At 34.8% G+C, this 24,899-nt stretch overlaps 1 protein-coding gene across 1 annotated transcript in view; it reads left to right on the top strand.

Annotated features, from left to right (window-relative positions):
- The first annotated feature begins 3,903 nt into the window (after window positions 1-3,903).
- LOC149777614 (sodium/calcium exchanger regulatory protein 1-like) overlaps window positions 3,904-24,899 on the top strand; it is a 48,747-nt gene continuing 27,751 nt past the window's right edge. The window contains exon 1 of the mRNA XM_089940829.1: window positions 3,904-4,239. Within this exon, the coding sequence (XP_089796955.1) occupies window positions 4,170-4,239 (70 nt within the window). The 5' untranslated portion in view covers window positions 3,904-4,169. The remainder of the gene's footprint in view (window positions 4,240-24,899) is intronic.

Raw genomic sequence — 24,899 nt, 5'->3', positions numbered from 1 at the left:
GCAATCAAAAAATATAATATTCTGTTGTTCTTTTTTTTAAACAAAACTCAAGATAAATACATAATATGCCTGAAACCATGCCGATGCAAAAGGACGGACGAGAAGTTAACACGTATTTCTATGACCGTTATGAGACGGAAACATAGTCGGACCAACTCTGCTATTTATGCGAGATAAAAATATGCCTCAGATGTATGTCGACACAATAATTAAAACAAAAACACGTGCATTTCTATTCGCCTGGAATGTATTCACAAAAAAACACTACCCCATTCCACCTCTGCAACCTATTTGGATCATTAAGTCTATGATTTCTTTGACGGAAAAGTTGCCAATCAAAAGATCGTTCGATGCATTCGCACCTTCTCTTTACGTCCTTGTTTGTAATTAGTCAAGGTGGTCCGAACAGCAACTATCAACATATATTTGAGTTTTGAACTGTAGGATTGACCACTAAGATGCGAATGACAGCCACAAAACTAAGCAATAGAACCAATTAACGTATCAACTAAGCAATAGAACCAATTAACGTATCTCCGCTTATCAGTAATGTTCCTAACTAAGCAATAGAACCAATTAACGTATCTCCGCTTATCAGTAGTGTTCCTAAATACCCCGATTCTGATGGACACAGTACTTTGTACTAGAGGTGATCGGAATTATCGGAATGACGGTTTACTGGGGTCATTTGTTCCGGGTGTACATACCACGGTACTTCTTCGCTGTAAATAAAGAATGTACGGAAAAAAACGAAGTTCCGAAATTTACAATATTTATTGAACATCGATATTTAAAAAATTCTCCTTGCACAATAATGATTGTGCATTTCTTCAAATTAATGACTATTTTCGAACGAAAAAAAAAAGAGATTGATACAGTCAATAGGTTTGGGGGTAGGGGTGCTGTAGAAACATAAAAAAATGGTCATATCCGACAAATTTCAGTGTGTGACTACTTTAAACAAAACATTTTAATGATTGTGTGTTTACTTATTTTGATTTTAGTTCATTATTATATATATTTCTGCATTCAATAGTGAATTTTCGGCCTTGGCTAGGTTACAGCACAGTTCAGTAACAGACGTTGCAATGAACTTTCCATTATTACTTATTTTCAGTTTTCAGTCTCGCTATAATATAAGCGGTTCTTAATTTCCGTTATTTAGTATCTTAAATTTCTTGATAATAATATTAATAATAATAAAAATAATAATCCCCGTTTTGTTTTCCTTGACATAGCCACTTGGCTTAATCTGCGATGTTCTGGAATATTAATATTTGGCTTGTTTGTGAAGAGATGTGCGGAATTATGGAATATTTGTTTAATAACCCACAGCTGACTAAATATTATAATCATTTTAGTTTTGATTCAAGATTTTTTTCTTAATATGTTACATACTCGTTGTAACTTTCTGGTAACAATGGATTATTTTAAATGAGAAGCTCTTCCAATGCAACCGTTACTACTTTGACGTTTTCAACCGTTACTACTTTGACGTTTTCAGCCGTTACTACTTTGACGTTTTCGACCGTTACTACTTTGACGTTTTCGACCGTTACTACTTTGACGTTTTCGACCGTTACTACTTTGCCGTTCTCAACCGTTACTACTTTGACGTTTTTAACCGTTAGTACTTTGACATTTTCGACCGTTACTACTTTGACGTTTTCGACCGTTACTACTTTGACGTTTTAACCGTTACTACTTTGACGTTTTCAACCGTTACTACTTTAACGTTTTCGATTATTCCTCCTATATGTGTACCAAACATCCGTCACAAGTAATCACAATGATATTTACACTATAATATTCGCACACCTTCCCATTGTTTGTACCACCCTACCGATTTCAAAAACGAAAAGCATCAAGGATATAAACAATGCAAAAAGCACAATGCAAAAGTGGTCCCTAACTCTGTCGACTTATTGACGTTTCAAAGCAAACGGAAGACCCCGATGTAAACAAGCAGACAGACTGCTCACTGTCCATGTATGTTTCTTGCTTAGTCCATTTTAGTAACAACTGTGTTGTCTGCGTCGAATATTTGCAATGTGTAATTTTCCTATTCCTAAAAGAAATTGAACAAGTAAAGACGAGAAACTCTTGTATAAATGTATTCAAACAGATTAAGTCCAAATTACGGAATTACTGAGATTATCAAAGACGACGACTACATCACATCTGCTGTTTTAAAACAGAGATTCGCCCATGCAAATATTGCGGACCACTTTACTAAATAAAACACCCGCTTGATTCGAAGCGCCAACAATTTGACAGTGTTTGGAACTGCCTTTCGATAATCAGGTTAAAACTTACGAATCGTTGAATGAAATGACTTGTTTTGTGCATTTTTTATATCATCGAAGTCTTCTGTTCTTTAAACCGGTAGGATGGTACAGGCAAATGGCATGGTGTGTAAATACTATAGAGCAAAATGTCCTTGTGAGATAAAATACGCTTTAAGAAGGAAAACTAATCAATGAGCAACACCTTTCCGGGAGGGGGAAATAGCTTTTTAAGTAGTTTCTTCCCTCAAGAAAAAATGGTTTCACGGTAGGTTTTCCTGGGGATAATTAAAACAAAGGAAAATATACACTTGGTAGAAATCATGCCTCGGAGTAATATAAACATTGAGCGACTTTTCTCTGAGAAAATATTGAAACTAAAGTACCATCCTCCACCCCACCCCAACTCCTCTGGAATTTTCTGGATTAAGATTATTTTAATGCTATTTTTTAATAGAAAAAAAATCGTTTGTTGACGAAAAATACTCTGCGTGTTTGTTCTTATTAGATCCGATCAGACTGACCGTAATCAGTCTTTTTTTCAAAAGGCTCAATTCGTTGATTTATCTCAGGTCTGTTTCATTGGATATATCGCTTGCCCAAACATTTGATCGGAATATTCTCCCCGTAGTTGCAACTACGCGAAGTTATAGGGCAGTTGTTTCCCTTTAAACAGGACCAATTTGTCTAAAGGCCCTAGTCCTGAATGTGACATCCAATTGCTCTTTCTCACCGACCTTCTTCAATCCAAATCATCCGATTGGTTTCTATTCCCAACACCAATCGTACGATTTTAAAAATAACGCTACTCTGATACTTTACTCTGCTATCCATCATGCCTAATTTAGCAGAGTTGTGCGATTACGTCAGAACTAATACTGTTCAACGCTGGTTGTGCAGCTTGTCCATGAAAAGTGCGAACACGATGCAATCCTAATGCAGTAATTCCTTTAAACTTGGGGGGGGGGGGGCGGTAATACCAGTTTTAGAAATGATTGGCGGAACGTTTGTTTACATAGACGCACATTTTTGGTTGTCATTTTTATGAATTGGTCGGGGAAATGGAGTATGGATGGAAAGAGGTTTAAATGGATGCAATTACGATCACATATCCTTTACGATATAATATAATACTACTGCCAGAAAGAGGTTAATGTAGGTCTGATAAAAGAACAGATCTTGTTTATCAAGCATTTATATAGTAGACGAAATGTTACTATTTTGCAATAACATGGATATCGGCTTAATTCGCATACATATAAAATTGCATCGTGTCTACAGTTACAACACTAAATGCCAACTGCAAAATATATCAAGGGCTGACATTATAATATCGCCTTAATCTCATTAGTGCATCGAACTAACTGAATCCCACTAGTGTATCGAATTAACTGAATCATACCAAGATAGTAAACATTATCTATAACTTTCGTCTCTTTTCACTCAGCTAAAGTCTCATTGTCCGATCGTAAATGTCCTTAAATTTCTTATTTATTCTATCTTTCATACTTTTTGACTCAGACTGACTCTGACAAATGGCATAGCACATCACTAACAAAAGCATGTGAACACTTTTTCAATAGATAATTGACGATAAATCAGAAAATCAAAATGCAAACAAAGCCGAGCCGATGACACTTTATCCTGCGGCAATTGTAAACAAGGTAGATACAGTACCAATGTCTGGCGGAATTAACATTTTAGTACGGAACTGTCTTGTTTTTACTAACTGGTGTGGTAAGTGTTTTAATTACTATATAGTGAGCACTTGCATTCAGCCATAAACTTGGAAAGTTACTTTTTTTCCTAAACAGAATCCGTGTTCATCATTGCAGTCTTCCTGGCATTCGCTTCCAAGAAACTTCCTACAGATCTACGTTGAATATGTCAAATATTTGCGGGAAATGGGAACTTACTGTCTGTGATCAATTTGACGAATATATGAGTGCTATAGGTAAGTCCCTGCTATTAATGCAACATATGCTCTCCACTTATGTGAGGTACGGTTGTAATGGACATAAAATCTGAGTAAAAGTCGTTGTCATATGCCAATTAGTATAAATGCTGGTACTGGTATTACTAATACAGTTGTCCATAACAACTGTACTTTACAAAGACATGATTAGTATGGCCTCCGTCATTGGCGGAATGGGTCTTTGTATTGTGTCGGTCATATTTAGAAATTCATACTGCATACCAGTATATGTATTGACATTCAGGGATCTAGGGTTAACTTAGTGATCAAGTGATTCTCCATTCCCCTTTTAAAATGCTTCCGCTGTTGTATTCCCTCTATTCCACCAAGGCAACGGCTTCATTATACTCTACTTTAAACAAAACAAAAAAAATAAGTGAATTGTGAAGACTAGACGTGATGTCGAAACTAAACACGTGAAAATGTGGACTTGTCAGTGTATTGCCAGAATTACATGTAATTTGTATTGTAAATAAAGTATTCAAATTAAGATGCCGATAAGACTACATAGAAAATAATCAGATTATCGACATGTCAAAGCTTTTACTAATGACAAAACTTGTTTGACGCTTCTAGCAAATGAAGCTTTCATCTATTATAGTCTGGGCTGTACCATATAAAAGCATGTTGGCATTTGCAAAGCCTTTAATAGGTGATTAATTTTACCTTGCAGTTGATTTTACTGAGAAAGACTGTCTTACGTTAGCAACAGGGGATGATTTTTTTCATAATTATAGAATATATAAAAATGGAATGTTTTCTGCATAATTTGAGTGTGCAGATTTACAAAAATGAACCCATCTTTATGATATCTTTTCAAATAAATTCACAGGAAGCATTCAAGCACATGTACCGTCCACCATTTTTAATATTGATCTTTGGCAATTTTTGAAAATTCTTGACCTCATGTTATTTCAAGCTGATTTTGCATATTTCTTACATATATTTTATATAGAAATGTTTTGTGAACATTCAGTTTTAAGAATAAATTGACTTTTTATATGTTCCAGGTAATTCAGAAGTCCCACTGAGCCTTTTTATCAACCCACCCCACCCAAACCTTTTTGCATGAAATTCTATATTTTTGAGTCATACACAAGTTGAAATTATATGTTGCTTTTAAAATGGAATGTTTTCTGCTTAATTTGAGCGTGCAGATTTAAAAAATGAAACCATCTTTATGATATCTTTTCAAATAAATTCACAGGAAGCATTCAAACACATGTACCATCCACCATTTTTAATATTGGTCTTTGGTCACTTTTTGAAATTTCTTGACCTCATGTTACTTCATGCTGAAAGTTGCATATTTTTTACATATGGTTATATATAAATGTGTTGTGATCATTCAGCTTCAATAATAAATTAATATTTTCTATGTTCCATGTACTTCTGAAGACTTTCTGTACCTTTTTATCACACGCCCCCTAAAATGTTTGCATGAAATAGCATAATCATGAGTTATACCAAGTTAAAATTGTATGTTACTCTTAAAACCAATAGTGCATATTCATTACAGTGTTATTGTACATATATACATTTATCTGAAATCAGAATTTAGTAAATAACAATTGCTATTTTAGAATTTAGTTATCATAAGATATATTTGGTCAGATTTCATATCTATAAAATAAAATCAATGACAAAAGGTTTTCCACTGAGTTTTCATTACAGTAAGTCAGGATTTCTACAGTGTCAGCTTAGGATGGTGCAACATTAAATTCTGGATGTCACAAATTTGCGATATTTTCATAATAATTCTGACCATTGTTTTGAGCAATATTACATAGTTCATGAAGTAAAGACAATTTTGGTATCAGAGATAGAGAAGAAACTGGCACTGAGTTGGTTCTCAAGAAATATTTATGATTATGTATTTGTTTAAATGGAGAAATACTAGAGATCAATTCTCTATTCCTTGGCTTATGATATTCATATTGATATTCACAAAAAATGGCATGACAATTTTAAATGAATTTGTTTTCATTCTTCAAAATTCTGAAAAATAGTTAACTTTTAACTCTTTTCCGTCCCTACTAAACATGAACATTTTAATTTTAATACCAGTGTCTCTAGATAAGAATCGTACGTAGGACAGATGATCTGACATTGATAATATCTCAGTGATCACAATCACATACATATTATCAATACGTCTAGTATCACTGAGTGGGTGAGTGATACTCCCGTCGAGTCTCTAACCTCGAAAATATAATACACAACAAAAGTTGTACAAATATTTTGTAATACGTTTGATATAATGAATGACAGTACGTCTGTATAATCCGATTCCCAACTATAAACGTCTGCCTTTTCATACAATCAAGTTTTAGCGTGTTTTTGAACCCAAATTATGTCGTATTGTTGTCATTGTTTACATTTTGTACGTACCCATGTGAAGGAAAGAGTTACCGTGGCATGGGTGACCTTTGAAAAGACGTAATTTGTGGGTTTTCCGCAAATATTCGCTCACATTTTATCATTATTCTCTTAAAAAGAACTCCAAAGTAAAAAGTAGGCGTAGGTGAGCGTATATGTTCGTTTATTTAGTTTTTCAGCGTTTTGAAAAATTCGTTTTTCGTTTTTTTTCCCCGCTGAATAAGTTATAGAAAATGGCCCACTGCCATATACGTTAAATATAGACATTTGACTTTCCAACCATGAATACATTCGGATGTAATAATGTCGGCTTTTTACATATTAAAGCGGAGAAAGTACCGGGTGTAATGAGGTTGACATTTTGAGAAAACGTTAATCTTAATCGCCAGTGCCCTCTAGCGGCCTCCCCTGTTACTACTTACGTAAAACATATTCACATGCGCACAAATAGTTTTTATCAAATCTACGTTTAAATATTTTTACAGCGAGTTCTGAAAATGTTCACCTGGTGATATGGCTTGATAAATCTGTGTTAATAACAATAAAATGAAAAGATCACTTCATTGCATGAATTACAGTCATTATTATTATACACATAATCTAAAATGATAACTAGTAACTACACTTGGCCTATTTACCGACGGCACTTAAATTCAACCGCGAAGACAAGCAAGGATAAAGGCAATCAACCCAAATTTGACCGCATAAAAAGTAAAGAAACGCTGAACAGAAACCAGACAAAATGACCAAATATATAATTGAAAATTGTTTGTAATATTACTAATTTAAAGACGATTTTAATATGATAATGACTTGGAAATAATTGCAATTTTATATTAATTAGGATAATTTAAAACGTTGCAATAACTCCTTTTATAACTCTCCCCGCAGAGAAAAAGTACATGAACATTCCGCTACATATGAAAATCATTTCAAAATATTATTTTTTCTGATTTTATGATAATCACAATAATGCCCACAGCAAGTATTTATATCGTACATCTTTATTCCGCTAAATACATAGTTGCAGTTATAACAATTATTTATGTCCGTCTTAGTTATTCTGTTGTTCCATCAACTGCAATGTATTTGTTTTTGTTGTTCCTGGTTTAACTTATTTTAGATAATTTATGTTCAGTTTTGTTTCATTTCTTTCATTTTCTGTGATTAGTCATGTCTTGCAGTAGACATGCCCTTGTGGAGTCCCCCCCCCCCCAACTATGGGTCAAATAGTTGCTTTGGCGATAAAATTGCAAGTAGACTAAAAGATAAAAGACATGCATGCAAGTGACCAAAACATTTATGAATTTATGCTGGGGTGTTTTCTGTTAAATGCCTTCTAGCTAATTTTGACAGTAAGTCGTTTGTAAACGTTTATTTATTAGTAGTAACGACAGCCATACTGCTAGTGCATCGGCATCAATTTGTACAAAATTTAAAGTCATTTACGCCATATGATGGTTATTGTTATTTGATCAAAATCTGAACGGCGCTTAGTTATGTATATCTATATTTGGCATTTGACTTTTGATCCATGATTGTAGATTCTGTGTTTAGATAGAACTGTAAATAAGCAGTTTACCAGTTTTAAACTCAGCCCTAATGATGAACATATCAGTTTGGGGTAATTTTTTGATTGGATGATTAAGTATTCTCACGTGGGGATGTATTCTGAAATATGTCACGTCGGGATGAATTGTGAAATATGTCACATAGGAATGCACTGGGACTTAGAGTCCTAATAAAGTCGTGAAGATGGAGGTGAGCAATTATTTATATTCCTATTATGGTTCTTGTTTTAATATCAGTCTGCCGATTATTTAATGTTGTGTTAGAATTAGGTTGAGATGACTCATTTATTTCAATTTGTTCACTGCAAACACAAAGTGCTCATATAAAGGTCTGGACTAAAGCAGCATTATGGGATTATTGCCAATTCATTCAAAGGCATTATCATTGCCATTGTGATGCATCAAGACTGATCGCACATCAGCACATTCAAGACTTTCGTCATTCCATTTCATTTAACGATACTGGTACATTAGCACATTCACGTCCAGGAATTCATTTGCAACGCTCTATTATTTCGGACTTTAGATAGAACTTGCATAATTATTTTGGATTTAGTTTGCAATAGTGCAAGTTCCTCATACATTTTCATTTATTAACTTTGAGAATTAAATTATTGTTATTTTTTTTTTCAAAATGTGTCGGTTTCGCTTCTTTCTTTTATTTAGTTAAAGAATATAGATTTGTAACACGAAATTGATGGTTCGTCTAGAATTATAGTTTATGGATACTATTTGTGAGAAATGTAACATTTTCTTTGAAATTTAACTTCACTCTGTGTCGGAATTTTCTCAGTTCCTGGTATTTTAATTCACATCTTAGAGAAATCTTTACCGAAGCCACAAGCTTTCACAATGCCATCTAAAGTGCAGAACATTCTTTCAAAACCTACCCAGGAAGGATGAGAGTTTTCGAGAAAGGACAAGTTGCGGAGCTAATAGCATCATTATTAAAACAAGAAATATTTTTGGACAAGAGTTTTTTTTTATAAAAATGGTTTAGGTTTTACTAGTCAGACACTATAAGGATCTGAAATGAAATTAAACGAATTGCAATAAAACCAGATGGAAATAGAGTTCAAAAACAAATAATGGAATTGCAAGTTCAGAATAAGCCAGTGCAGAAAAAGAAAGAGAAGTGCAGCTACAAATGCAAATGCAGAAGAAGAAAGAGAAATGCAAATGCTAAAAAAAGCAACAACAAAAAAAGTGCAGTGCAAGTGAACAAAGAGGAAAGGGATTAGACAAATAGGAAAACACGAAAAGGTAATGCAACTTAAATTAAAACTGGCAAGAGGGAAGCACTAGTTAACAAAGAAACTAAAGTTTTGTTGATACAATAAATAATAGGTTTTGAAAGAAACGATATAGATCAATATTTTCCTCATTTTGAGAAAATTGCTGAAAACTTGGCTAAGAGAGCATTTGACTTTATTATGAAAGAGTGTACTAATTGGCAAAGCTAGTGAAGTGCACACTACTCTCGTTACAGCAAAGTGCAGATTATGACGTGGTTAAGGAAAGTATCTTCTAGGGTTACGAGTTCGTACTTGACACATTTCGACAAGGGCTTAGGAATTTTAGAAACGAAACTGGGCAAACCATGTTGAATTTGCTAAGAACAAATATTTGATAGGTGGCGGGCAACTTGAAAGGTTGAAAAAGAATATGGCAAGCTTAGAAAACTCGTATTAGTTGAAGAGTCCAAGAATTGCACCCATCAAATCCTATGTTGATGAGAAAAGGGTAGAAAGTTTAGAAAATGATGCTCGTGCAGCTGAGGAATGTTCTTTGACTCACAAAGTTTCATTTATCAATAAATCTTCATCTCAGCGTTTTAATTTTGGTTAAAAATCACCTCAGTCTCATTTGAGCACACTCACATTTCAATTTGCTACAACTTTTAGTAATCAAAATTCTCATAAGAATGATCAAAAATCTTTATCTCTTCCTACATGCACTTATTGTAAGAGAAAAGGATTTGGCTTCATTACCCATTAATTATTACCCATTAATTATCAGTTATTACTAGTTAGTGACCTAGCTGTAGATACGGCTATGGTTAATCCACTTGTAATTTGCAAGCCTTGTTTCGATTAAAACGCTGATGTTTTTGAAAATGAAAACCCCGATTTATATCGAGCTTGTGCAGTTACCAGAGCTATAGCTAAAAAAAGCTTTCGTGAATGGCATTGATAATGCAGTTATTATGTTAGCGACATATTTATTGTTCAGTATTTTGAAGAGGTTACTTTTGCTTCTGGTATTGGACAGGCAAAAGGTCTAAATCACAACGATCCTCATTTTCTACTCATTCTCTTGATTCTAATCAGGTAGACAAAAGACAGGAAGAAATAATAACAAATTTCTGAGACCTAATGTTTGTTTCAGGGAGCTATAAGCCACACATGTGATTTTGTTTTATTTTCTCAAAAGTTGGGTATTTATGAGAAAATGCAGATTCCTGAGGTACCCGGTGGTGTCGATTGGTCAGTGAACTATCTTAAATTGTTGTGACAGAGCTGTATAGACAGGAAATTCTTAATCAAACCCAATGAAACACCATTTGTTGATCATTTAGGAATCAGTGACATTTATTACACGATATTAAATTAATTTATTGGCCGAAAGTTAAAGGTTATGTTTGTAAATACTGTAGATCTTATCATACTTGTCATACTTGTCACATGGTCGGAAAACCCAATCAAAAGATACCCATGGCTTATCTGCATCATATTTCTGCATTTGACTGACCATTTAGCAGAATAATGGTAGATTGTATCGGTCTCTTACCTATCTGCTAACGAATGGTCGTATCGAACCAAGTTAAATTAATTGGAGTTGACGGTGTATTATTGTGCCGAAATCAGATAATACTTTCTGTACGTGTGCTGACTAGGGAAAGGTGAACAGCTTCATTTCCATTAATAAGAACCGATTACTCCATTGACAGAAATGGATAATATGCAAACTCTGTAACCAAGTTTAATCTTTTGAAATGATTTTGACAAATGCCACCGAGTGAGAGAGCAAAAGAAATTTCGGCATTTGTAACTCTAGATGGACGTTATCAATATAGAGTGAAGCAGTTTAGTATCCGATATTTTATCTCAAAACTCCAGCGTTTACTTAACACGATAACGACTTGAACATATTGTTGTGATAACGTTATCGTATACAACGATACGGGGAAAGATCACATGGAAACCATCTGGGTGGTTTTTGATTGATTCAGTGTTTCCATTTTTATAATTAATTTAGGTAAAAGTGCGTTTTGCCGTGTTCATGTTTTATTTTTTATACATATCGTGCGACATGATCAAGTAAAACCTGATGAAGTTTTTACTTTCTGAATAAGCAACGTTTATCAATAAAAAGAAACTGACGCGATTTTGGGTGTTTCCCTGGATAGTATAGGAACTTTAGCTGATATTTTTTCCATACTTTTTAAACCCTGACGAATATGTCGAGTAAGAAAACCAGGCTTTATAGGTCTGACAAATGTTCTATTATCGTTCTTGTTGTAATATCGGTCTGCTTTCGTGTTTAGGATTAATTTGAGAGGAATCATTCATTTCAATTATTTATTGAAATTACAAAGATCTCACACGAAAGCTTGGACTAAATAATCGTTTTAAGATTATTGTGAATTCATTCAAAGACACTTTGGACAATGACATTGTGCTATCTCAAGATTGTTGGATCTTCAACACAATCAAGACTTATGACACTTCAACACATTCAAGACTGCTGACACTTCAGATATTACAGATATTAGTACATTAGCAAAATGAAGACCACAATTCACTCGGAACACTCTATTCTTTAGGACTTATTATGGAACCTTCAGGATTCTTTTGGTTTTAGTCCACAACAGTGTAAATTCTTTATAGAGTTTCATTTTTTGACTAAGAGAATTAAAGCATTTAATGAATTTTACAAAACGTGTTGCTTATGATTCCTTCTGTTATTTAGTTTATGACCACTGAGTCGTAATAGCTTTTTTTTGAAGTTGTTTAAGGGTAGTTTAATGTTTTCGGTGGTCATACTTGATGGCGGACAATCATCATTTGTACAAATCTGAATGAAGTTCGTACCATAATATTTTGTGTCAAATTTGGATAAATAGAACCTATTTCGCAATAACATCGCACATGCAAAGCAACAATTTCGATGTATCGCCTGTTTAGGCTAAACTAAAAGTAGAGATAATGCAAGACGGGGATGTTAAGGGCTGAATTAAAGTGCACAATGTCCGATACTTTATTCATAAATGAAGAGTAAATATCTGGTACAAAAATTAATACTGTGATACTCCCAAATAAAATAGAAATCAACCTTTGACTCAAAAGTCCATGTAGAAACTATTATAAGTTTCCCTACTTAAATGTACAGCCATGGGTAATCTCATAACGAAATAATCATACAACAATATTGACACATTTTCCCTTAATTTTATTCTCTGGAAAAAATAATACTGAAAATAATATTTATGAAAGTCAACTTTATTGAGACAAAACAAATTATTAGTTAAAACAATGGCACTTTTTTAAAATTAAACCATTGGGGGTCCATTGGGATAAAGATAATTAACGCTATTATAAGGTGTTGTTAACGATAATCAAAACAGTCGGGCTATTGGTTGTTATCGGATTTTACTGACACATTTCATTCTTGTGTTTATGCTAGTTACGTCATCATGCAGTTGGGCTATTTCATCTTTTGGAGAAGAAACAGTCTTAATGATTTTCAGCTCTTTAGTGTTGGTGGCCATATTTGATGGTGGATCGACAGAATTTGCAAAAATATGAAGGTATTTTCTATCATAATGCTTTCTATCCAAATTGGTTGAATTCTGCTGACCCGTTCTTGAGAAGTCTTTTAAATTGTTGCCAATTTTTAATAACAACGGACATATTTGATATCAAATTGGCGTCATTTATAACAAATTTTAATGCCCTTTATGTCAGGATGATTCCTGTCAAATCTGACCAAATTCTGTTGAATCCGGTCGAATTCCATCAATCTGGTCGAATTCTGTATGTGGTTATATTTTTGCTAAGTAATTCTTTTAATATCCCAAATTTTCTCCTCCAAAGCCTTTTTCTTCTAAACTTGACGAGAAATTTCCACCAAATTTAAATACAACAACAGTCCAACTTATTGTCAAGTCGATAATGTTGTATTGCAAGGAAACGTAATTTGACGAGGTACCAGGTAGTCCTTCTTTAACACTAATTGGCTTGCTCTCTACACAAGGTAGAAATAACACAAATCAATCTTGTGGTCGGATTTTCTCGAAACCCGAATCACCCAAATACCTGGTTGATAACGACATGTGAAACCTGTTTCTTCTTCTGCTTTCAAAATGAAGTACAGAGAACCTCGACATTGAAACGAGAGTAAAGGAACATTTCATGAAGACCGTTAGAAAAAAGAAAGTTCAGCAATAAAAGAATATTTCTCGGAAAGCCTTAAATCTGCCAAATCCACGAAATTTAGCTTTTAAATTAAAGAAGAGATAGATTGTCCAAAATTATCCGACGTCATTCTAGAACGCGCCGACTAGTCACTAATGTAGACCTTTATTGACTGGACGGTCATTTCTAGGGGAAAAATGATGGACTGTGCGAGAGACTTTAATTTTTTGAATTTCACTATCGGTGCACGTTTCTTTTCGTATCTTACTGATATATTCCATCTTATTGTACCAAAATCTATATATTTGAACTCGTGGCTTCATCCCTCGTCAAGATTTGTTTATTTTTTTTATGTACCACAATATGAACTATATCCGGTATTAACGGAGGAAAAGAAAATATACTCTATTTATTATTTGATGATCCATGCCCATTTCCAAGACATAATATGATGCATAAAATCATTTGCGAATGAGAATGAAATTTGGAAACAATTTATCTTGGCGGGGGGGGGGGGGTCTTTTTGTTTGCTTGTTTTGTTCCTTGTTTTGTTTGTTTCTTTGTTTCAATGGGCGGAGGTTTCATGGGATTATTCACCAATTACGAAGCAGTAGTACAGAGGATGTTCGGTCTAGATGATATTTATAGCTTTCATTTCTTTTTAGAAAAGACCATGTCATTATTAAATCATATTGGCGTCCGGTAGTACAATATATATAAAGCATTACACTACGTATATTCAATCAATGATTTCATAATGCTGACCTAAGAATGAATTTATTTCTTGATTACGTTGTTTTTGAGTTCCGCTGTAGTCTTAAATTAAAGGACAAACTGAATGTCAATACACATACCCAAACTGATTTAATTCTTCTGTGACGATGTAAGAAAATGGTTTGCTTCGTGTAGGGGTTGGATATGGGATTGGCTGGATGTCAGATATGAAGTCAGTTCCAGTGCAAAAACCAATGTCTAGTTTTATTATTAACTGACTTTCAATGAAAGTCTTGTTGAAAAGTCTGGTTCACATGTAGGACAGAAGCTTTTAGAATCTGCGCTCAGAATAAAGGCTCACTTTAAAATTGACGAGTCCCCCATACTCAATCAATATAGCATTAGCTATCAGTGAAGTTTTGTATATTCAAGATTACAATGAGCCGTATACCAATCTTATTCCTGGAAATCGATCCTATCAGTCACTTTGTGTAATGATAAATGTTGCTCAGCTTGTCCTATTCGGAGGAAAGGAGCCGACCAAAATGTTAGACACCTGGATAGTTTCCACGATGTAACGTATAAATCCAATGCGTAATAACTTTATTATTTACATGGCGTGAGCATTGTAACAATAGTTGAAAATATTTCTCAAAAAAGTAATACAACTTTCGAAAGAAAAACTTCCGTTTTTTAAGGGGAAATGCTCTGATAATTGGTAAGTATGGGTATCTAGGCTCTGGCAATGTGCCATTTGCAATGGATTAAGACATTATGAACAATACTGGGTCCACTCTATCATCCAGCTATTTAACATTTTGCAGAATCAGATTGCGATAAGACAACACCAGTAACGATGCTCTTAGTCAGTTTCAGAGATTACTTCGTATATTCTGGAAGTAACAAAGTGATTCAGGATTTAACAAGTAAATCAACCCTGATCGACCTAAGCTGTATGTTTGTATTTCATTTTGGAGCCACAGTACAGGGGGACCGAATATACTTAACGGAATCATACTTATATGGATGCGTCCAATAATCATTTGCCCTTTTCATCCCTGTGCTTATAACGTCAATAATGACAAATTTGTATTACATATTTATACTTTGCGCGTAACCTGTTTGTAGGTATCATTAAATTTGTTACATCATTTATATTCATTTATATATTGTTGCTTTTCTGTATCTAGCTGTGCGTGAAGACCTTATCAGCTTGCATTTCATGGGATTCCTGTAATATAGCAACTTTTCCAGTTTGTACATTGTAAAGTCATTGTCTGTCTGATACAATCTAATCTCTAACGAAAAAAAAAGAATATAATAATAAAAAAGAATGTATCCTCTTGGGCTATGTCAAAACGTTTGATCACATAACTACATGTATGATGTTTTCTTCCTAAACTTGGTATACAAATATTTTGACATATAGCTAGGATTGCTCTTTCCAAAGCCAATAATCTACAGTAGTACAATCACAGATTCCTGTTAGCTTCACCAAGATCACATCCAAATGTACAACTTCCGGTTAGCTTCGCCATCATCACTACCACCCTTACAACTTCCAAATAGCTTCATCACTACTATTACAACCATTACCACTCTAACTTCCTGTTGGCTTCATCACAAACACTACCGCTACCATCCTTATAACTTCCTGTTGGGTTCACCACTACCACTACAACTCTTATAACTTCATGTTCCCTTCACCACTACCACTACCATTACCACTCTCATAAGTTCCTGTTGGCTTAATCACTAGCACTAATACCCTTATAAATTCCTGTTGACTTCATCACTTCCACTATCACTACCACCGTTATAACTTTTTGTTGACTTGACCACTTCCACTACCACCGTTATAACGTTCTGTAGACTTCACCACTACCACTACCACCACTACCCTTATAACTTCCTGTTGGTTTAATCATTACCACTACCTTACAACTTCCTGTTGACTTCACCTCTATCGCTACCACCATCACCATTATAACTTCCGTTGGCTTCACCACTACCACTACCACCCTTATAACTTCCTGTTGGCTTCACCACTACCACTAGCACCCTTATAACTTTATGTTGACTTCATCACTACCACAACCACCCTTATAAATGCCTGTTGGTTTTATCACTATCACTACCACTCTTTTAAGTTCATGTGGGCTTCACCACTACCACCACTACTTCAACTACCATTCTTGTAACTTTTTATGCACGTTAACACTGTCATTTCGTTCCGGCTACACCTCCATTTCTTCATTACAACACATGACTTAACCTTTAGGACTAATGGGACAAATGTTTTAAAGCAATTTTTATATTACATAAATGCCATCGTAATTTGTAAACGTATATTCAGTTCTTAAATACATTTTTGCTGGGAAGGGGAACTTTTAGCAGCTGATCGGAACCGAACTGGTTTTATGTTAAGCACTTAACATGGTGAGGATTCTGAGCGAAATATTGAATTAATTAACTCAACACTTTGCAGCTAAAACATAAACTAAATGCGTATTTGCAATGAAATTGTTCAGTTACTGGAATCTATTTTGCTAGGAGAACAAATGTACAGTATATTTTTGAAAATTAAAGTTCAAATCTATTGAGAATTGTTTATTGGTTAAAGTGAACTTTTTAAAAACTTTTTTCCGCATGTATAATGCATAAATGACATTATGCATTACAATAATAGTAATGTAAAAAAAAGTAAAATTAATGTAGCTTAGAAAGATTGCAAATTGTTCTTCTTGATATGGTATTATTTATGGCTAATTTTAGTCAATTCTGTTGGTCGTAGCATCTGTTTAGTTTGATACCAATAAATAATATTAGAGGAAAAATATGAAAGCTTATCTGCTGGTACTTTGGGTGCATTTCGCTACAGATTAGTAAACAGTTTCAGTTTTATTTCGAATTATATAAATTTGAAAGTCCATAGACATTAGAAAGTGATTATAAATAGATATCAATCATTGAAGCGGCATCTTTCTTTACATATACTGTTATAATAGGGATGCAAAATAGTAGTTGTACAGCATATTATAATTGGAATGTAATTTTGTGAAAAGTTTTTCTTAGTTACCTTCAACAATGTAGACGGCAAAGCGGCCATTTTGCCATCGCGTTCCTTTTCTTTTTCCTCCTTCTCATGCTTAGTTTTTCCAACTCCTGAAGTAGTGCCATCTCTTTTCATCATTAGGCGTATTCTTACTCAGATGTTTCAACATTTTACCTTTGACTTCCTTTAAATAAACGTGATGCATTCTTTGTGAAGTTTTTCCTACCTTATAATTCTTTTTCTTTGACATGCAAGATAAATATCTGCTAAATCTCAGATATTGATTTATTTTCTCTGGATTTGGTGTAAGAAATTCCTGATCTGTCTTCGTAATTGTCCCAAACCATCTCTCTCTCTCTCTCTCTCTCTCTCTCTCTCTCTCTCTGTGACAAATACAATATTCTCTACTATTGGTGAACTTTTTATGACGTGTATTCTTAAACTATATTCGAGTATATTTATTTTACGTAGAAGAAAAGATGTCATTAATTATTCTACATACAGTGCTATATAAGACAGTGAGAGCTCAAAGTCTATCATGTTTACACTGAGACTTGCACTTATAAACGTACTTCTTGAACTTATTACGTTAAGCCCATTCTGCTACGGGATGACGTCATGGTAAAAATGTCTGGCAAGCTACATGATTAGAAGACTTCTAGGAATTTATGTGTCAACAAAGGTGGTACTGGCACGATTTTTCCTCCAATGAACGGAGTTGTAAATGCTTGCATAATGCATATCTTCTAAAAACAAACCAATCAGGTAATTGGAATCTAAGTCTTGTTACTTGCTCTTGATACTAAACACGCTTTCAGCACGTAGCCATGTCAATCAATTACGATTCTATTTTACAACATACGATATTTTTCTGGCTGAGACATTCCCTAATTTTGACAAAATTACGTTAACACAGGAATGAAATAACTTGTTGATTCAATGCCTATGCCCTCACATCTGCAAGAATTGTTAGAGTCAATACACAAATTGTTATATCAGTTGCATTGCCCTTATAGGGATGATATGTGTATTACATATGTGCTGGTATCCTACAGTTTGGACAGGAGGCAGCAGTTCAAAGCGTATAGTGTACACGAAGAGTTGCTACAGTCGCCTTCTAGATGTTCTGTCAAAATTACCTCAGATCAAAATACATTCTAATGCTTTAAGGTATATTATCATTTCAGAACGAATGAAATGATAGGTTCATAAAATTGTAGATACAATGCTACTTAAACAATGTGTTTTTCCTTGACGCTTAAAGCCTGTTTTAGGACATTAAAGACTAAAGCGGATATCTGAATAAATTTGAAACATATAACAAGTGATACGAAAAGATATTATCGCTTTGAAATGTCTCGTCTTGACAAATCTTCTGTCTATTGCTTCATCAAATGATTTGTCTTCGAAAATAATTCCGCCATAGAAAACCTATAATACAAGTCACATGGATCATGTATGCGCATTTACTCATTTTTATTTTAAAAATTTAACAACAATTTTCCTTAACCAAAGTCTATTCAATCCTGATTATTGAATGCTCTCCACCTTAACTGTCACCAACACACTTCCAGACGACAATTTCTCTCTCTCTATGAACCTTTACAATGGTGGTCATGTACTAAACTTGGGTCAAACTAACAGAGCGTTGAGTGAATTCGTCACAATCAAGGGTAGTACGAATTCGTATATCAATATGCGTAACTTTCATTGTGACATCACAAAGCGCAACGTTCAATACGGATCGTACTGGATCACACCTTTAGGTTCACTTCGTCCAAAAATGTCGACGTACTTTAACATTGATTATGTCGTATGCACCTCTCAGAGCGTCTAAATAACGATCTTCCAATACTTGCCATTAAAGGTATGTAGAATCAAAGTCGAAAAAATGACATCCATTACTGAAATTGTCGGTGTTTAATGCCTGCATGACCCATGTGGCTTGGACTATAAATGAGAATTTACAATAATCTTACCTTTATTCAAACTTATGTTATTCTAATATATATATATATATATATATATATATATATATATATATATATATATATATATATATATATATATGTAATGATTTTGATGTCAAACTAAAGTCCTCGCTATCAAAGGCGTAAACACTGTTCAAGATTAAATTATGTCTTACACTGTACATTTCTTTATTTCATGTTCACATAGAAACAAATGGTGTCCATGAAAAATTATTTCTACTGGGTTCTCTTTTATACATTATTTAGGACTTTATGCCTTGGACATGATTGAGGACTTTATGTCTTGGACATGATTGAGGACTTTATGGCTTGGACATGATTTAGGACTTTATGGCTTGGACATGATTTAGGACTTTATGGCTTGGACATGATTTAGGACTCATGGCTTGGACATAATTGAGGTCTTTATGGCTTGGACATGATTAAGGACTTATGGCTTGGACATGATTAAGGACTTATGGCTAGGACATGATTGAGGATTTCATGGCTTGGACATGATTAAAAAATTTATGGCTTGGACATCATTTAGGATTTATGACTTCGAGATGATTTAGGACTTAATGGCTTGGACATGATTCAGGACTTATAGCTATTGCGGATGATTTCTTTTCCTCTTCTCCTTTTCTGACTTTTATGGATTAATGGATTGCCTTTAACTTAGTTCTTTTTTACAGACAATATATATAAAAAAATACTTGTATAGCAGGGTATATTTGATACATTCATTATCTGTAAGCTCCATTCATCCAGAAACTGAGCAATAGACAATTGAATGAGCGATTGGTTAATTTGCAGAATCCAGTTATACGTGTATAGATTTTGTACTGCATTATATGTATTATTTGCACGCCTGTTTGCATTACCATTACATTTCTTGTATGCACTACACGGACTTGTGCCAATCGTCTGGCACGGCACATCTGCAACCAAAACATATCTCTGGCAAAACCTTGACAACGCCATAGCAGTGTACGAAGGATATTAGCTCTGTTCCGTGCCAGGTCTACATCTGGTGAACATATATATCGAGACCGGACAGAGCACTTGAATCACCACGACTGTACAGAGTCCGGACAAAACTATTGATTCGGATTTTATTTTTCGTCTTATCGTCACTTGATACAGCCTAGACCTGCTAGTCTTCTTCTATTGTTTTAGTATCATAGTTTCACTAATGATGCCACATTTTATCGGGAAATGAGAAATAACAGGGATTATTATATGCTCATATTTTTCTCCGTTAACTTAACATTGTCAGAATCGTTCAGTATTACCCGATACTGAACTCGCGCGCTAATACACATATAGCATTCACGTGCATGAAGGAACTACTTTCTATTGTAAACAAACAATGGACGCAGACGCTAGCACTTTTGATTTGTAAACAAATCATGTATACTCGCGTAAGAGTCGCTTTACGTTGTGGTTGTTTAAATTTGTTTCTGAATGAACTAAAACAGATGTTTCGTGGACTGCCAAATACCAGCTGCTTTGGCACATTCCGCGTTGATACAATGTTTCGGATTTAGTCTAGCTACAGTATACAACAGACCCAAGAAAGGGTCCTTACAAATAACATACAAATGACAAGTCATATACTGTCTTCTTCAGCTGGTGCTAAAAATGGCAAAAAAATTTATACTTAGTTTTACCTCCTGAATTTCCTCAAAATGTACTTTCTTAGTTCTGCAAATCCGAATTACATGAGCCATGTCATAGGTTCTCAATCTTGATTACACATTTCGAAATTGTACTGTAATTTCGAATACAAGTGTAATTACATACTACTTACTGCAGTCAAAATGAAATAAGCATTAACTTCCATAGCGTCTTTTTGATAATTGCAATTGAAAGACTTCATATTTTCCCCACCTTATGATTTCAAACATTCAATGACAGAAACAGAAACACATTTGCAGATGTCAACACGCTTCTCCCTCGCTTCTTCAATCCCATGTATTTCATGTGGAATTGTCACATATAAATCAAGTCCATAATGACGAAATTTCGTACAATCGAAAAAAAATACCAAAATCTATTCATTCCCATTCAAATGGAAAAGTTGTTGCAGTGCGCATTCATTCACAATATGACTCCAAATTTCAACTAGACACGCCATTTTCTTTCGAAAGTTATGTCGAGCGCGCGACTAAGTTCAAATTTATCTGGGCGGAGTTATGTGCGCAGTAATAATATTGTTGTTGTGTAACGATGAATATGCGCTTGTGGATTTAGTTTGGAATGCGGCATACATTCAATTACTTTGTTTCGTGTAGTGTATTTTATTAATATAATTAAGCATTAGGTAGAATAAAAAAAAATTAGCATATGAAATATGAACTCGTTTTTGTCGGATGGATTTACTGCACTCCCAAGGTCGTGCAGTATTTCCATTCGATAAACTCGTTCATATTTTCCCATACAAATGCAGTAACCTATAATTGTGCATTTCGAGAAATATACTGTTGCCATAGGTAAGAAAACTGATCAAGTTAGTTTTGTCTTTCGGAAAACCTCCTCAATAATGAATGAAGCCTCTTTCATCCTATATAATGTTCACGAGCTCATTATTGTTTTCAAGTTTTTATGGAATTACATGGAGCTTCATGGGTTCTCCGGGATAACATAGAGTGAAATTATACATGGGAAAAGAATATTATCATGCTGGCTAAAGAATTTGTCATTCTTTCCCTATGGAGAATTGAGCCCGGGTCCGTGGACTACGGCTCACAGCACCGTGCCTTCGCGCAGCAAATCAAATATCCTCTCAACCATATGGACATCCCACAGAAAAGCGATAGAAGTTAGTCGTGGATATATGCATTAGTTCATAGTAGCTACACTCACATGGCGACCCAGTGATTAACTATCATCTAAATTGATTACTCCGGACTGCTTTTTCTAAAACCAAGGCACGTACAAGTTAATATAGAAAATTACAATTATACACCAGACTGAGCGGAATGCTCTATCCCTGGATCCTAGAGGGTGGTCCTTTCTGCTCTGTGTATTAGATGAGTTAATTATAGTGTGTATGCTACTCAGGAATCTCTAATATCCACAACTAGGTTCCATCCCTTTTTCGGAGTGCACATAGTTGAAGGGGATGTGTCGGTGCATGCAGGCAAGTCTATGAGTTCTGTAAACTCATCGTAGGTAAAACAAGTTTGTGTTTAGTTAAAGTGGCATACACATAAATAAATAGAGAAACAATTGAAAGGAAGGAAACTCACTTATGATAGCATAAAATACTACAGTTTACACACGCTGGATATCTGAACGATATTCAGAAAGTTGACCTAAACGAAAAAAAATAAAACGCCCATTTTCATGTACGTACTGACAGATTTAGCATTTAAGACTGACCACACTCTCAGTTTGGTCTCACTTATAACCATGAACTCAGCAGAGAACTTGTAATATCCTGACATAGTTCTAATTTGGCTTTTTCATCAAAAGTTGCAAGGGACTGAGTTATCCGCCATGTCATGCTAATTTCCCTTTTTTTGCTTTCATTGCGCTGTATCTTTCATTCATTTAGTCGAAATATTCCAGACGCGACGTTTGTTGTTGAGTGTTGCCTAGCAGCAGGGAGGGCGTACAGACCAGGTGGCTCAGACCAAAATAACCCTTCCAAACAAACTTTTTCCGTAGAACCCTCGGATTGCAAAAATAAACCTTCCTTTGCAAATTAATCAGCAAAATTTCGCCCGGGGATGCATTTTTGGACAAAAAAAAATTTAACAAAATTTGGGGGGGGTATCGTAAAATTTATTTGTGATTGCAAATTTGGGCTGCAATTTTATGAGTAAATCTGATCAAGACCAACTCGATACCTACTGCGCGGATCATGAAGATTAATCGTGACAAAACCGTGTGGTGTTGCCTGAGCGTGACTGAAGAAATTTTTGAATTTATTTATATCCATATCGCCGTTGCACCAAGTTTGATGAATATTCCTCAGCGTGTGAGTATCAACGCCATTAAAAACCGACAAGATATTGCAATTATCTCTAATCACTTTTGGAATTTGCGTATATCGCTGCGTCACGTAAATCACATCGGTGTTCTTGTGTCGGCCACGCGAGAATATCCTAGCTGGATTAGTTTGTTTATCCAGCATCACATCATCAAAAACAACAAGATTATTAACATCACCGTTTAAATTTTCCACTGATGGAGCTTCATTGATGTCCGTGATGAATTCTATCGTACCATCTTCAGTATTATCGCTAAATTCCTTTAGTACTTGATAACATCTTTGATCATCAACGGATGGTGCAACTAAATACAACTTATCCCATTTTAACCACCTCATTATCAAATTCAACAACAACTGTGTTTTTCCAGATCCTGACGGTCCAATGATTATCATTCTTATCGAATTTGGTAATGCTGCAGTGTGTTTCATTTTCTCGCGTTTTTTCGTGGCTGAAAAATCAATTACATTCATGTTATTAGAATATTATGGATTCATATTGTGTTAAGTGTCGCGCTAGAACAGCCACGCTAAATCCAACCGAAGTCATTACGCGAAACAACAGGAATGCTATCAGAGGCGAATGTGCAGTTTGTGGAACAAGTAAATTTAGATTTGTTAAAAAAAAGATAGAAGAACCGGAGGAGATATCGCCGCCTCCATGAAAAATCTTCCAGGATTACCCTGGGCGAAATATCCCGGAGAAAAGCATCTGCCAGGATACAATTACTGCGGACCTGGCACGAGACTCGATATAAGACTTGATAGTAATAATCAACCAAACCCCGGCGAGGATCCAGTGAATGCTATTGATAACGCATGCTATCATCATGATCTTGCATATCGCAGTGGAGATTTGGAACAACGACACCTTGCTGATGTGAAATTGATTCACGCAATAGACGCAGTCCCTAATAAAAAATTCAAAGAGAAATTGGCAACTTGGTTGATAAAAGGAGCAATGAAAGGTAAATTAGTTTTAGGTGCTAGTAATTTATAATGGAGCAAATATATTATTCTCCGCAAGGATTCTGGCGAGGAAAATCAGCAATAGCCAAACTTGCTAAGGCGGCAAAGGTAAAGCATTCCACCGCTGCATCATGGTTATCGAAACAAGCGGCTTGGCAAATTTATCTTCCTCCACCTAAGAAAATACCATATGCAAGCTTCTCCGTTAGTGTTCCTAATGAAGTTCATCAAGCTGATTTAATGTTTCTCCCTCACGATACCGTTGATGGAATCACATACAAATATGTGTTGACGATTGTTGATATTGCTAGCAGATACAAAGAAGCAGAACCATTATCAAATAAAACAGCAACGGAAATAGCAAAAGCATTTGAGAGAATTTATTCACGATCTCCATTGGCATGGCCGAAGCTTCTTCAGATTGATCCAGGACGAGAATTCCTCGGCGCGGTTACTTCATTGATGAAAAAGAATAATGTTAAAATCCGGCGTGGCGTAGTTGGTGTTCATCGCAGTCAGGCTATCGTTGAGAGATTCAACAAAACGCTAGCGGAACGATTATTC

Source organism: Sinohyriopsis cumingii, chromosome 18 (genome assembly GCF_028554795.1).
Source record: "Sinohyriopsis cumingii isolate HCF-2022 chromosome 18, ASM2855479v2, whole genome shotgun sequence".
In the NCBI taxonomy this organism is placed as follows: Eukaryota; Metazoa; Mollusca; class Bivalvia; order Unionida; family Unionidae; genus Sinohyriopsis; species Sinohyriopsis cumingii.
Note: the sequence above shows the minus strand (reverse complement) of the source record. Positions and strands in the feature narration are given on the sequence as shown.